Raw genomic sequence first — 12,961 nt, 5'->3', positions numbered from 1 at the left:
GATCATCTCATCATTTGCACGTACAGTCAGAATCTGACGAGTTACTACAGAAGTCTAAAATATAGCAGGCTAAGTAAAAGGGAGGGAAAATATGTTCCCTTGGGCTAACGGTGTATTTACAAGAACTGCAAAATGTGACGCACTTTGCGTATCAGCGGCCGAGAATACGACGTATCCATCGCCATAACAGAAGGGGGAGCAGTGGGCATGCGCGCTCTGCGGAGGTCGTCGTTATCCTCTTATCCTCATCCACAAAAACATTTTTTTTTAAATTACCCTCCGGTGGATTTCTGTTTCGCACATCCTGCAGGTGAGTTCACATTACGCGCAAACTGAGTAATCGTTTGTTGATGATCGGTAACTGATGGCCCGGCAGCCTGTAGTAGCGCTGCCATGATTCAGAAGATGGGAAACATGTTGGACACCTGAGTGGACATGACTTCAAAGAGCGGACAGGACGTCATGGGGGGGAACATGAGTGTGTGCAGTGCGCTGTAGCTTGAGTCCGCACGGACATCAGTAGGGCTGTCGCTGAGCTCCCCGCCTTTTGTAGCTTGTTGATTAATGATCGGATGTCCAGTCTGGCCGTTCGTTTTCAGAGGAGGGTTGGGGTAAATTACGTTTACAGATGAAACAATCCGCTGTCTTTTACAGGAGAAGATGTCCTCCTGCGTCCTCTACACTGCACTTTTAACCCTACCTTTTGCACTGGGTAAGTGTGGCACCAGTTTTTAATAAGACTACCCGTAGTTTTTCTGTTTCTTTCTGCTTAAATAATTATTAATAATGCATTTACTGTGCTTTATTTTACGGTTAAGTTATTCATAGTAAAAGTGAAGTCAATGTTACTATTTAAAAAAGTGACTAATTAATACATTTATCGATAACGTCACCATTATCTGCAGAATGTTTCTAGAAAGCCATTTCATTAAAGGGTCTTGGATTAAATAAAACAAAGGCAAAGAAGAATGGCCAGCCCAGATTTAAAGAGCAGAGAATGTCGTTTTTTAGCACTTCAACTCTGAAATATAATTCTCACAAATATAAATTTCCAACATGCAAAACTATAATAAATGTGAGAGGTGCCCAGAGAAAATGCAGTGGAAAAATATGCAGTATAAAGGCAGTACGTGAACAGTAAGAATTAATAAACGTGTACATATGCTGAATTAAAGAGCTTAAAAGTCAAATCACATAGCAGACTCTAAAAATCTGTTACAAAATAGATGACCTTAAATGACCTAATAGCATAAAAGTAGGTCAACATTTTACATACGTAGGAGAGTTTACCATCCGTATCTGAGGTCTGAAGAAAATTATTAATTATGTTACTCGTACTTTTCCTGCAGGTTGGGAATTACTAGGTGAGTCAAAAGTCACATTTTACCCCTCATGCATCCTTCATCTGCAGCACATGGTCTCCAATGATGTTGCTGACTTTCATTTGCACCTCGACAGGTGACCGAGAAAAAGTTCAGACTGTTTGCGTCGGGAAGGAGTTTCGTCTACCGGTGGACTCAACGTCGCGAATCGTGACTTTTACACCGTATCCCGAGGGGCCAAAACGCATCCTGCTGGAGAAAACCACTGTGAGTGGACGAGTGTTGGCACTTGGGGTTTTTTCTTTGTGTGTGTGTGTGTGTGTGTGTTTGGTTGCTGTGTTGCCTAAAAATGGATCTGCCATGCAACTGTAGGTTAAGGACCCACGGTTTGAGTGGACCAAAGATAAGTCGTTAGTCCTGAAAGAAGTGAGTCGTGCTGACCAGGGACTTTATGCCAACAAGCTGTCCGTGGGATTCACCTACGAGACTGTCCGTCTGATCGTTTCAGGTATGACAGTTGCCTCTCTTTGGCGAAATTCATTGCTTTGTGTCATGATGCAAAAGAGCCATAATTTTTCAATCATCTGCCTCTCTTGGCTTGAAACGTTAAGTAATTTAACTTAATGTGTTCGTATGCTTTGGTGCCATATAGGCAATGTATTCATTGCTTTAAAGCAGAGAAGTTGTAGCAACTATTCTGACTCTGTTTCAGGTGTGTTTGTGTGTGTGTGTGCACATAACATTTGCCAGCCACACCCCTGCTGCATAAAAAGAGGAGAGGTTAATTGGTATAAATGCACAGCAGGTGTGGCATTACTTTACCTGGCAGTATACTGATGTGTGTTAGGAGCGGGTCTTTTGCAATATCACTTTAATTTTCACCAGTTTAGTTAAAAAGAAAGTAACTTTTGCATCTCAAAATTGTACTTAAATAAACTTGTTCTCTTTCTGTCTTTCACTTATCTCGTGGTTCTTTGTCTTCCTTCAGAATGCATTAAACCCTACCGCAGAAACTATGGGGAGACCTTTGAGCACAGCATCCCTGAAAATGGCTCCCTGTTGGAGTTCTCTCACCGGGGCGCTCCGCCTGAGGCTGTGCCGGTTGTGCTTTGGAACCGGACAGACCCTGAAACCGGTGACGCTGGCCGGGGGCGGCTACTAAGAGGGGGGAAGGTCTGGGTGGCGGAGAGAGTGACGCAAGCAGACCAAGGCAACTACACCGTGAGAGACGACAACGGGAAGGTGCTGGGTCGCAGCACCCTCACCGTCCGTGGTGAGCAGAGCAGAAACGTGGGTTTTAAGAAGCTGACTGACTACCTTTAACTTTGTGACTTTACAGTGCTAATGGTTTTGTTTTATCCTTCCCTTTCTATCTGATGCCCTCTCATACTTCCACATTCTCCACTACTCCATTTTTCATGATTTTACACATGGATGGATGCAGGGCATTCCTTCAACATCACACGCTTTACCAAAGAGTCCATAATCCTGCCTCTATTTCTTCCTCTTCCTCATGCCCATCTCATTTTTACCCCTGGCCATTTTCCTGATGAATCCTCCCTGGGCCCCTTTGACCCCAAACCCCCACGTGGCCCTGTGCAGCTCATCCGTGAGGGGCAGATAACGGACCATGACCTGCGCTACAGGGGTATCATCTCACTGAGTAGGAACGGCTCCATCTACGAGGTGGTCATTGCAAGGCTGACCTCAAGGCATGATGGGCTGTATGAAGTCAAAGACAGGAATGGCAACCTGGTATCCTCCACCTACTTGCACGTGATCGGTAGGTATTGTGCGACGTTTTTGGAAGCATGCATCAGTCAGAAGTTGTTTGAGCCACAGTTGCCACTCCTCCTAAAATCCATGTGTCTGCCATCTTCCCAGACAAAAGGGGAGGGAGTTGGCGAGCACTCCTCAAGTCCGTCACTGTCCCTTCTGGCATGTTCGTGTCCCTGGCTGGTTTTATCCTGTTCATGAAACGCTACCCAAACTGTAGCCTCTCCCAACTCATCACCTGCTTTAGAACACACCGCACGCTGCCAGCCAACCCCCCGAGGGTCAACATCCAGGTGAGGAAACCAGGAGAAAACATCGTACTGACTTCCTTTTTACATATATATATATATATTTGGACAAGCAAATATTCTCTTTGAAGCCATTTGATCTTCTTGAAGCAGTTCCTGCAGATAAGCGTGCTATAGCTGAACAGAGTCAAAGGAAAGTGAGCTTTTTCTGAAGAAGTCACTGCTCCATCTTCTAGCAGAAAAGACAAATTTTCCACCCAGTGCAAGAAGTTAGAATCCCTCCACAACAGTTCAGTTTATATATTGTTTCCTACACCATACTGCTGTACTCCATTTTTTCTCATCCAGCCATTTCTTGGTGGATTTATTAGGGTGATGGGCTCTTCACCCTGATGAAACAAATGGCCTCACTCTTTGATATGAAGGAGAGTCTACAGCCAAATAAATAAATACAAGCCGTCAAGTCAATGTTATTGCAGATGCATGCACTCTGACACCTCCAGGAGTCACATGTTGATGTTATTGGACATTTCTCTTTTGCACCAGACAGTCTGATGGGCTGAAGTATCTTTAAGAAGTACGGAGAAAAAAAACTTGTGGTAGAAGCTCTTTATTCAGTCCAAAGTCCAAAGTATTTTGACTGAAGCTCTGTGGATGTCAGCATGATGATGCCACACACATCACTAGCAAGGAGCAACCTGATATCACGGTGAAACGTTTAACAGACACACCGGTCCACGATGTCAATTTCACGCTTTAACTCTCCAAAACATGAAATGTGAAAGGAGAGCAGCAGACGGTTACATAAATAGGGCTAGCTGTTTCAGCCTTTTTTTTTTCATCTCTATTTGAGCCTTGCCATGCCTTCATGCCATGGTGAGACATATTTCATTTGGCTGTCCCTCCGCAAGAAACTTGGACACAGTGATCACTCAAGGTCACATTTATTGTTTTTACGAGCAGTGACCGGTGAATTCTGATGGTCTGTGAGCCGGATGAGTTCCTAGGTTATTGTCGTTACTAGTTTATTTATGTTTGTGTGTTTTTTCTTGCAGCACTACAGTCACCCCTCTCCTCAGCCCTCAGGCCACTACAGCTACTCTCAGCAGCCTGAAACACCAAGAAAATGGACCCCAAGAGCCAGTCCTGTTCACACTGTAAGACTGATTAACTAATATAATCTGTTTTGTTTTTGTTTTTTTAAAGGGAGCTAAAATCATTCAATTGAATTATGTCTGTGTTCATATCTGTTGTTGTTTGTATTTCCAGGGTTATGCTCCGGTAATGGTAGGGTCTCCGAGAGCCAAGAACCAGGATGCGCACAGAGCGGCAGCTGGGAGTTCAACTAGTCATAACTTAACTGTTGAGGTAATACAGCTCTCCAGCTGTGAATATTTCGATGCGGATTAATACGATATTTGCTTAAACTTGTTCCTTCATCCCTTGTTAGCAGGCTAAATCTAATGAGGAAGAGGACAGGATTTCCTTCCCTGTGCCCGGAGCTTCAGACTGCCTCCACTCATCCGAGGACTGCGTTCAGTTCCAAATCAAAAAGGACGGAGATAAGGGAAGGGGGAACAAATCCCAAGACTTTTTTTCCACGCTGCCACTAGACACGGACACCTCTGAATCCTGCAGTGTTTACACGTCAAAGAATCTGAACTTTTCATAAAACAGAGAACTGGATCGGAGATAAGGGAAGATGGATCGTACAGCATGGAGAAATCACACAAACGGTGAGGTTATGCTCCTGACAGAGAAGAAAAACCTCACCTGTGCCTTATGCACGGTTTTAATAGTTTGATTTGTAATTTTTCTGAAGCATGAGTTGAGCATAATCCTTCCTGTCTCATATTGCACTACCTGATGGTGCTCCTGAAATCTCCTGCCATTACCTACCTCCGGACCCTCAGGACCAATATGACTGCTCCTGTGTTTCAGACGGTCACTAGGGCTACCCACCAGTTGTTGTGGTAACGTTTGAAAAAGCTCATTTTTAAATACTGTACAGCAATATTGACTTCAGTTCTCACCCATCATGTTGTCCATATTTAATTATTATTCTAAATAGCTTGTCTGCATTTCTAACGATTTATGCAGTGTTATTAAATCTTTGGGGGTAATTCTAGTTATAATAGTTATGTGACATGTTTCACCAAATACTGCAATTAATCTGTGAATTTTGTGTGCAGGATAACCTTTTATCCCCAAAGCTTGTAATATTTTCACAATGTCATAATGTCATCACTCAAAAAATAAAAAAGTGTCTTTAACAAACACATTTTAGATGATGTCGTCTTTACACTGTATGCATGTTCGCCACCCAGGGGTGTGTCCTCTTTCCTTTGCTCTTCTCCCTCCATGCAAATGGCTGTTTCTCTAAAGACCTGTCAGTCAAAATTGTGATGTTTGATGACGGTCATTGGTCTTATCAAGGACACAGATGTGGGGTTGAACAGCTGGCCCTGTTGTGTAGTCAGATCAGCCTAGAGCTGAATACGCTCAAACTGTAGCAGTAACAGTTGAGGAGGAGTCACTCTCAATTATCCCCGCTTGCCACAATGTTCCAGGATCTGATTTGGTCACTCAGTATAGACACTATCATCAAAAAGCCCAAGCAGAGGCCTGCACCAGCTCAGGAATTTCAACCTGCCTCAGGAGGTGTTGATCCATTCGACTCTGCATTAATCCAGTCTGTTCTCTGCTCACTCATCACGGTATTGTTTGCAGGATAAGAACAGACTACAATGGACAGTGAAGTCTGCAGGAAATACAAATGTAGAGTCAGGACACAACCAGGCAATATCACTGCATATCCTCTGGTAGGCGCTACAGAGCACCGTATGCCCAAACAAGCAGCCATCTGTACAGTTCCTTTCCACAGGCCATCACTCTGATAAACATTTAGGACACCCACATGGTCTCTGTATTTAAAAAAATCCACCACACCTGCTGCTGAATCAAAGCATGCTGTATATACTGTTTTGTCCTGTTGTACATACCTATATGCCATATCTATCTATCTATCTATCTATCTATCTATCTATCTATCTATCTATCTATATATTTATAGTCAATCCTCATGTGTATACTGTATATATAATAACTAGCTGTCCAGCTCTTATTTATTCCAACAGATTTGCACTCTGCAACTTTGCTCTATGAGTACGCTATAAATGTATTATTGTCTGTGCCGTGTTGGTGTCATGTTGTTACTCTGTCTGTTGGCTACTCTGTTACGTACACTGAGTGCAAAAACTCCTTGTATGTGTACACATACCTTATCAATAAAGCAATAATCAATAAACTAACGATTGACCACTTTCCAGCTATGTGTGTGTAGATAGATAGATAGATACACATATATTTAGGAAGCTGGAGAGTGGTCAAATGTTCTCCTCGGCGCAGTGACGGTAGGTGGCAGAGTTTGGGACATTGAAGCTAACTCAAAGCGTAGAAGAAGAGTCTTCGTTGTAGCGGCAATGAAAGGACAGCGTGCTACTTCCAAACAGAAGTAAAGTCTACCTTAGCTGCAACAACTTTAAAGTACAGCGCGAGCATAAATCACATTTAACACGAGGCATTTAGGACTCCGCCTGGAACATGGCTTTGGTTTGTGCAAGTAGGTGAAGCTGAATTCATTGATATGACGGAGGCCGGTTAGCTCGGTACCGCGCTAATGCTGCTAGCTGAATTAGCTAGCGTTAGCGGCCATGCAGTACCGCCTTCTGCTTTGATATAGTTCATCGATCTGTCTTTTTTAATTGTGTGTGTTTTTTAAATTGCTGGGAGTTATGTGTTGTTAAAAAAGCCGGAACTGGACTCTTTTACAGTTTCTAATGAAGTGCCAGAGCACCCGTGCGTCTCTCCGGTGTCCAACCAGGTGTTTGAGCGCAGGCTTATCGAGAAGTACATCGCAGAGAATGGGACGGACCCGATGAACGGACAGCCGCTGTCCGAGGAGCAGCTCGTAGACATCAAAGGTGGGTTTCTGGGTGTTTTCTAAGAGGCAGTAGACCTTAATAAAGTTCATGCAGAGTAATGCTACTTCCGTGAGAGAGGTCGTTATCAGTGTATTGATGCTCGGCTTTGGTTTCGTAGGCTGAAGTTTGCAGACGTGTTGCATTGTACTGTATCTTATGAATCGTATAAAACAAATCCTGAAGAATTCAGGTGACGCGAAAAATACAACCTCCCAAACAAATCAACTTTTTTTTTTAAAGAACTTCAACAAAAGCAGAATATTATAATCATCATCAAATGCCGATTTATCGCATTTGCTGTTTGTTAATAAGTTTTAGTTTTAATCGTGTGGCCTTCAGGGGTGAGACTTTGTAAAGTTGGATCGGTGTTCATGAGCTATTCTTTGTGATATTCATAGAACCATAGGAAATTATAAAAATTTATATATGAAAAGAAAATCAGTGTGGCATATGCCCTTAAATACTCAAATCTCATTGCAAATAAGCCTTGATGAGTTACTGAAGAGGTTTCCTGTCTTTTAGTGGCTCATCCTATTAGACCAAAGGCACCATCGGCAACCAGTATTCCTGCCATTCTCAAGTCCCTTCAAGATGAATGGGTAAGTCCTGTTAACTCTGAGATAGCAAAGAACAGAGCACTTTATACTGTATCTATTGTATGTATCATTTTGTTTTTAAATTGATTTTTCTTATTAATGTTTAACACTACATCAACAACACATTACAAATACACACACACAGAACATTTAGGAACATTTAAACAAGTAGGGAGTCAGCTACTAATCAACAAATTAGTTGTAAATGTGTAGAACTCAAATCAGATCTGTAGGGTGTTGCATAATTTAACAATTAAAAGTGTGTTACAGGGCACCATTTATTCCTCTCCAGTAGTTTTTAACAACAGGACACTTGTTTTGGATTTTAGTTTTTTGTTTGTTTGTTTTTTCTAGTTGTGCATTATATGATGGGTTACAACAGCATATTTTAGATCTAATCTGTGCCGCAAAATAAGAATCTAATAGAAGATCGTCCCCTTTTCTTTCTTGAATTGCAAAGTTTTGTGACAAACCTTGGGTCTTTTGAATTAGTTCGAATTCATTTTTATTGGTATAGGATCAAAAAATATGTTTGTTTGGTACATTGATTTAAATAACTTTAATTCTTTAGCTGAGACCAAAAAAGCGAGTTCCATCTTGTTATCTTCCTTATTTCATTTAAGCACATGGGTGTAAAGTTATATTCCAGTGAGTTTAATACATTTTTTTAAAGATATATTTCAAACAAACCAGTATATAGTGGGATTTTTTTTGTTTTTGTTTTTGAAATCTTGACAGCAAAATGCTGGTAGAACCAAAGTAAATAAAACATGTCTATTTGTGTCTGTTTGTGCTCCTTTCTCACTTTTCACTTCTGTTCTAGGATGCTGTAATGCTTCATAGCTTCACCTTGCGGCAGCAGCTGCAGACTACTCGCCAAGAACTTTCACACGCCCTCTATCAGCACGATGCCGCCTGCAGAGTCATCGCTCGACTCACTAAAGAGGTCACAGCTGCAAGAGAAGGTGGGTTTACAGGAGTTTGGGTGTCCGCGCAGTTATGAAACATGTAGAAATGGCTTTAATGTGATCATCTGGTCCAAATGAACCTGGATTCATTGATATTGTGTGTGTGTTTTATTTATTTTAATGAGTCGATTTCTTCTTTCCACAGCTCTTGCCACGCTCAAACCCCAGGCCGGATTGGTTGCCCCTCAGGCAGTGCCCGCCTCTCAGCCAGCTGCAGCAGTGAGTAGCTGGGCTTTAGTTTCAGCTGATAAGACGATGATCAGACTGTCACATCATGCCTTTAAACAATATTTAATTCTGTCTTTTTTACACCAGGGGGCTGGTGGAGAGCCTATGGAGATTAGTGAACAAGTGGGAATGACTCCAGAAATCATCCAGAAGGTAATATTGATATATGTTTTTGATTGATTATTTTTATCATTATGACCTTTACTAATAATTTCTTTGGTTATAAAGTGCTTGTCTTGAGCTTGATGTTTTTAAATGTTTTTTTTTTCTGTTTGCAGCTACAAGACAAGGCTACTATCCTAACTACAGAGAGAAAGAAGGTATTACATTTCTCTTTTATTTAGCGGCTAATGTGCAAACACTTGTTTTGCCACAGCTCTGTTTGTGCATAATTTACCCTCGCTCTCATTTAATTGCTTTACTGTGGTTTTCTACAGAGAGGCAAAACTGTCCCAGAGGATCTGGTTAGAGCCGAGGATCTCGGCAAATACCGCCAAGTGGCCTCTCATGCTGTAAGTACTCATTATGCAGGATCATGAAGATGCATCTGTTTCACCGAGCGATCCAGTGTATCAACGTTCTCTTTTATGTTGCCTTCAGGGTCTTCATAGTGCCAGTGTGCCTGGTATTCTGTCTCTGGATCTGTGTCCCTCAGACACCAACAAAGTGCTCACCGGTACACTGAATCAATCTTTCACTCTGTATTTCATTTGCTGGGATGCCAGACAAAGAATCTGATATTAAACCTGTTCTATCTCCCAGGTGGAGCTGATAAGAACGTGGTGGTGTTTGACAAGAACGAAGAGCAGATCGTGGCAACGCTTAAGGGTCACACCAAGAAGGTTACCTCTGTCATTTACCACCCATCTCAGGTAACTTGTCCTCTGAGAACCTAAATGCAAACTTTCACCTCCATTTTAATGGAGATGTGACTAACACGATTGTTCCTTTAATCTGTTGTTCCTCACTCGCTTGCCGTCTTTTCTCCTCTAGTCTGTGGTCTTCTCCGCCTCTCCAGACACCACCATCCGTGTGTGGTCTGTCACCGGGGGCAACTGTGTGCAGGTGGTGCGTGCTCACGAGGCAGGCGTCACTGGTCTCTCTCTTCATGCTACTGGAGACTACCTGCTCAGCTCCTCTGAGGATCAAGTGCGTGCTTGAAATTAACGACAGGCCTTGAACTTTAATCACTGAATGATCGACCCTTTTGCCGTTAAACTGCTTCACCGCTCTAACTCTTATTATTTTATCCTGTAGTACTGGGCCTTTTCTGATATCCAGACGGGCAGAGTCCTCACCAAAGTTACTGATGAAAGTGCTGGCTGTGGTAAGTTTCTCTTTGCTTGCTTAATGCATTTGATAGTCATAATAACAGTCCTCTTCCAGGCATAATGTTTCTGATTGCACCCCTCAGCTCTCACATGCGCTCAGTTCCACCCTGATGGTCTCATTTTTGGCACTGGTACTGCGGACTCCCAGATCAAGATTTGGGATCTGAAGGAGCGCACCAATGTGGCCAACTTCCCCGGTCACTCTGGACCTGTCACCTCCATTGCTTTCTCTGAGAACGGATACTATCTGGCCACAGGTGAGACTGACTTGAGAGCATTTCTTGCGTAGATTAAACGTCAGTCTGTGATGTGCATAAACTTGTAGAGCTGCATGAACATTTTCTTTAGAGTATCAAAAGTGACTTGTGCATCAATGACTTGCATAGTTTTGGAGATTTATTTATTTATAAATGGTGTGCCAATAGGAAAAAAAATAAACTTAATTATCCTTGTTTGCTCCAGGTGCCCAGGACAGCTCTCTGAAACTGTGGGATTTGAGGAAGCTGAAGAACTTCAAGACCATTACTCTGGACAACAACTATGAGGTAAGAAATTTGGGATTTCTCCTTTCTAAAGGAATTTTTTAACTGTTTGAGAAATAGTCTTAGCATCACCTGTAGGCTGTCATTGTACGCAGAGATAAATGGCTGTGGATGAAAAGTTGCATGTATAATTGTTTGGGTGCTGTTGGGTGGATTGTTTTAACTTCAGAAAGAACCAGATTAGCAGTTTCACTGTGTTTTCTTCATTTTTACTAAGCTGAACTCCAGCATTTCACTGTAGACCAGCTTTGAAGTTGTCCAACTCATTTTAGGTTTGCTTCTGAGCCTAATCCATTCATTTTTTGTTTCAGGTGAAGTCCCTTGTGTTTGATCAGAGTGGTACCTACCTGGCTGTAGGAGGGTCTGACATCCGTGTCTACATCTGCAAGCAGTGGTCTGAGGTCCTCAACTTCACCGGTATGAAGACAAAAAAAATGTCAAATCTCTTTCAAGATTTTCAACTAGTATGCATGTGACATTTACCCCTGATCTTTTTCTTTTCAACCATAGACCATACAGGATTGGTGACTGGGGTGGCCTTTGGAGAGAATGCCCGGTTCCTGACGTCTACAGCAATGGACAGAAGCCTCAAATTTTACAGTTTGTAGAAAAGCAGAAATTCAAGATGAGGGGAGGAGGGCAACTAAGACGAGAACAGTCTGTGTCAGAGCTGCCGCTACCCCCGACACGTTCATTATCAGAAAAGGAAGAAAAAAAGAAATCTGTGCTAACTTTGCATCTTTTTTAGTGAGTTAGTCCTCATATCCAGTGAAGAAATCCATGAGATTGTCAGCGATTTGAAGCAGCATGGTTAGTGCGACATGTTTGTTGGCTTTATGTGTTTCAAATCTAAATGATGTAAAATGACATGAAAAGCCTTTAAGTTCCTTTCCTGTTTGCCAGCAATTATGATTTTACTGTAGTATTTTCTTTTTTTGTGTATGTATGAAAGGAGAGGGGGTCATTTGGAAACTATAATTGCTTCTTAATGTAGACCAGCTTCATTATAATATTGTTAGGGTAAGATAAGATACATCTACAGTCATGTACAGTGAGATCAACAGGTGTAGGAAATTAATGTACTTCTGTGAAAAACTTTTGCCACATTTCATTTCCTGTTTTATTGATTCCATTTAAACATTTTTGTCTTTTGTTTCCCCCCCGGGTGTGTATTTCTTATTACCTGCTGTTTTACCTGTTGCACATCTGCCCTTTTACAATTAAATAAAATATCTTTTGTATTGCCATACAAGTGTCTGTCACTGTGGGGCTCCTCAGCTAGAAGGGTTACTTTGTCATTACAAGATACATCCAAAATATAAAGTTCCTTTCGAATCAGAATGCATTTTACTCATTGCTTTTTTGATGTTTGAGCTTTATACCAAACAATGAAAGTGATCTTTATTTTTGATACAGTTGTGGTCACCGGTTTACACACAAGGAGGACTGGATTGTTGTTGGGGTTTTTTTTTACCCTCTTTTACATACTTACACTGATATTTGCTTAAATGTTTCCTTAGAAGGGCTTGCCTTGAGCAGACAATCTAGGTATCCATCAACAAGCTTCAGTTGAGCTTGAAGGTCTTGATTTTGGAGCAGAACCCTTTTTTTTTTGACTGGCATCCTCAGTCCGTCGTGATGTAACACTCTAAAACTCACTTCACCGTGGACAGTGATGCTGCTGTTCCAGCAGTTTCCAGTTAATGGCATGCTTCATTGTAACCATTTTCCTCTTATCTGACGGTGACAGTTTAGGTCTTCTTCCAGACACACATGCACCCCCCCTGACAAAGTAGTGACACATTTATAATTACAAATCCCTTTTATGCTGGCAAAGAGGAATTACCTGTTGCAGTGACTCATGATCACATGAACAAGAAGTTAATATGTGCTGGCCTTTTCAAGTAAAAAGACACAGTAGAACCTTCAGCACCAATTAATTAAAAGACTTGATAATGTGTGGATTA

The 12,961-nt window shown here is 41.9% G+C and overlaps 2 protein-coding genes across 5 annotated transcripts; both read left to right on the top strand.

Moving 5' to 3' along the window:
* Positions 1 to 201: 201 nt before the first annotated feature.
* Positions 202 to 6,388, top strand: LOC134645081 (uncharacterized). Of its 4 annotated transcripts, none has more exons than XM_063498370.1 (11): positions 202 to 310; positions 655 to 712; positions 1,350 to 1,364; positions 1,459 to 1,589; positions 1,695 to 1,830; positions 2,311 to 2,595; positions 2,800 to 3,105; positions 3,207 to 3,391; positions 4,402 to 4,503; positions 4,616 to 4,714; positions 4,797 to 6,388. In XM_063498370.1, exons 2-11 carry the CDS (start codon positions 661 to 663, stop codon positions 5,016 to 5,018), a joined length of 1,533 nt encoding a protein of 510 aa, XP_063354440.1. In that variant the 5' UTR covers positions 202 to 310; positions 655 to 660; the 3' UTR covers positions 5,019 to 6,388. The 4 variants fall into 4 exon arrangements, with proteins under 4 accessions (XP_063354440.1, XP_063354423.1, XP_063354414.1 ...); XM_063498353.1 differs by having other exon boundaries at positions 2,767 to 3,105; positions 4,800 to 6,387; XM_063498344.1 differs by having other exon boundaries at positions 2,767 to 3,105; positions 4,797 to 6,386.
* Positions 6,389 to 6,810: 422 nt separating this feature from the next.
* Positions 6,811 to 12,250, top strand: prpf19 (pre-mRNA processing factor 19). Its single transcript, XM_063487080.1, has 16 exons — positions 6,811 to 6,968; positions 7,180 to 7,329; positions 7,852 to 7,928; positions 8,749 to 8,890; positions 9,039 to 9,112; positions 9,209 to 9,274; positions 9,400 to 9,441; positions 9,559 to 9,633; positions 9,722 to 9,797; positions 9,884 to 9,993; positions 10,115 to 10,270; positions 10,379 to 10,448; positions 10,536 to 10,709; positions 10,915 to 10,997; positions 11,306 to 11,411; positions 11,505 to 12,250. The coding sequence occupies exons 1-16, from the start codon at positions 6,950 to 6,952 to the stop codon at positions 11,600 to 11,602; spliced, it is 1,518 nt and encodes a 505-aa protein (XP_063343150.1). The 5' UTR covers positions 6,811 to 6,949; the 3' UTR covers positions 11,603 to 12,250.
* Positions 12,251 to 12,961: the final 711 nt, after the last annotated feature.

The sequence above is a fragment of the Pelmatolapia mariae genome, linkage group LG2, assembly GCF_036321145.2.
Source record: "Pelmatolapia mariae isolate MD_Pm_ZW linkage group LG2, Pm_UMD_F_2, whole genome shotgun sequence".
Taxonomy (NCBI): Eukaryota; Metazoa; Chordata; class Actinopteri; order Cichliformes; family Cichlidae; genus Pelmatolapia; species Pelmatolapia mariae.
Note: the sequence above shows the minus strand (reverse complement) of the source record. Positions and strands in the feature narration are given on the sequence as shown.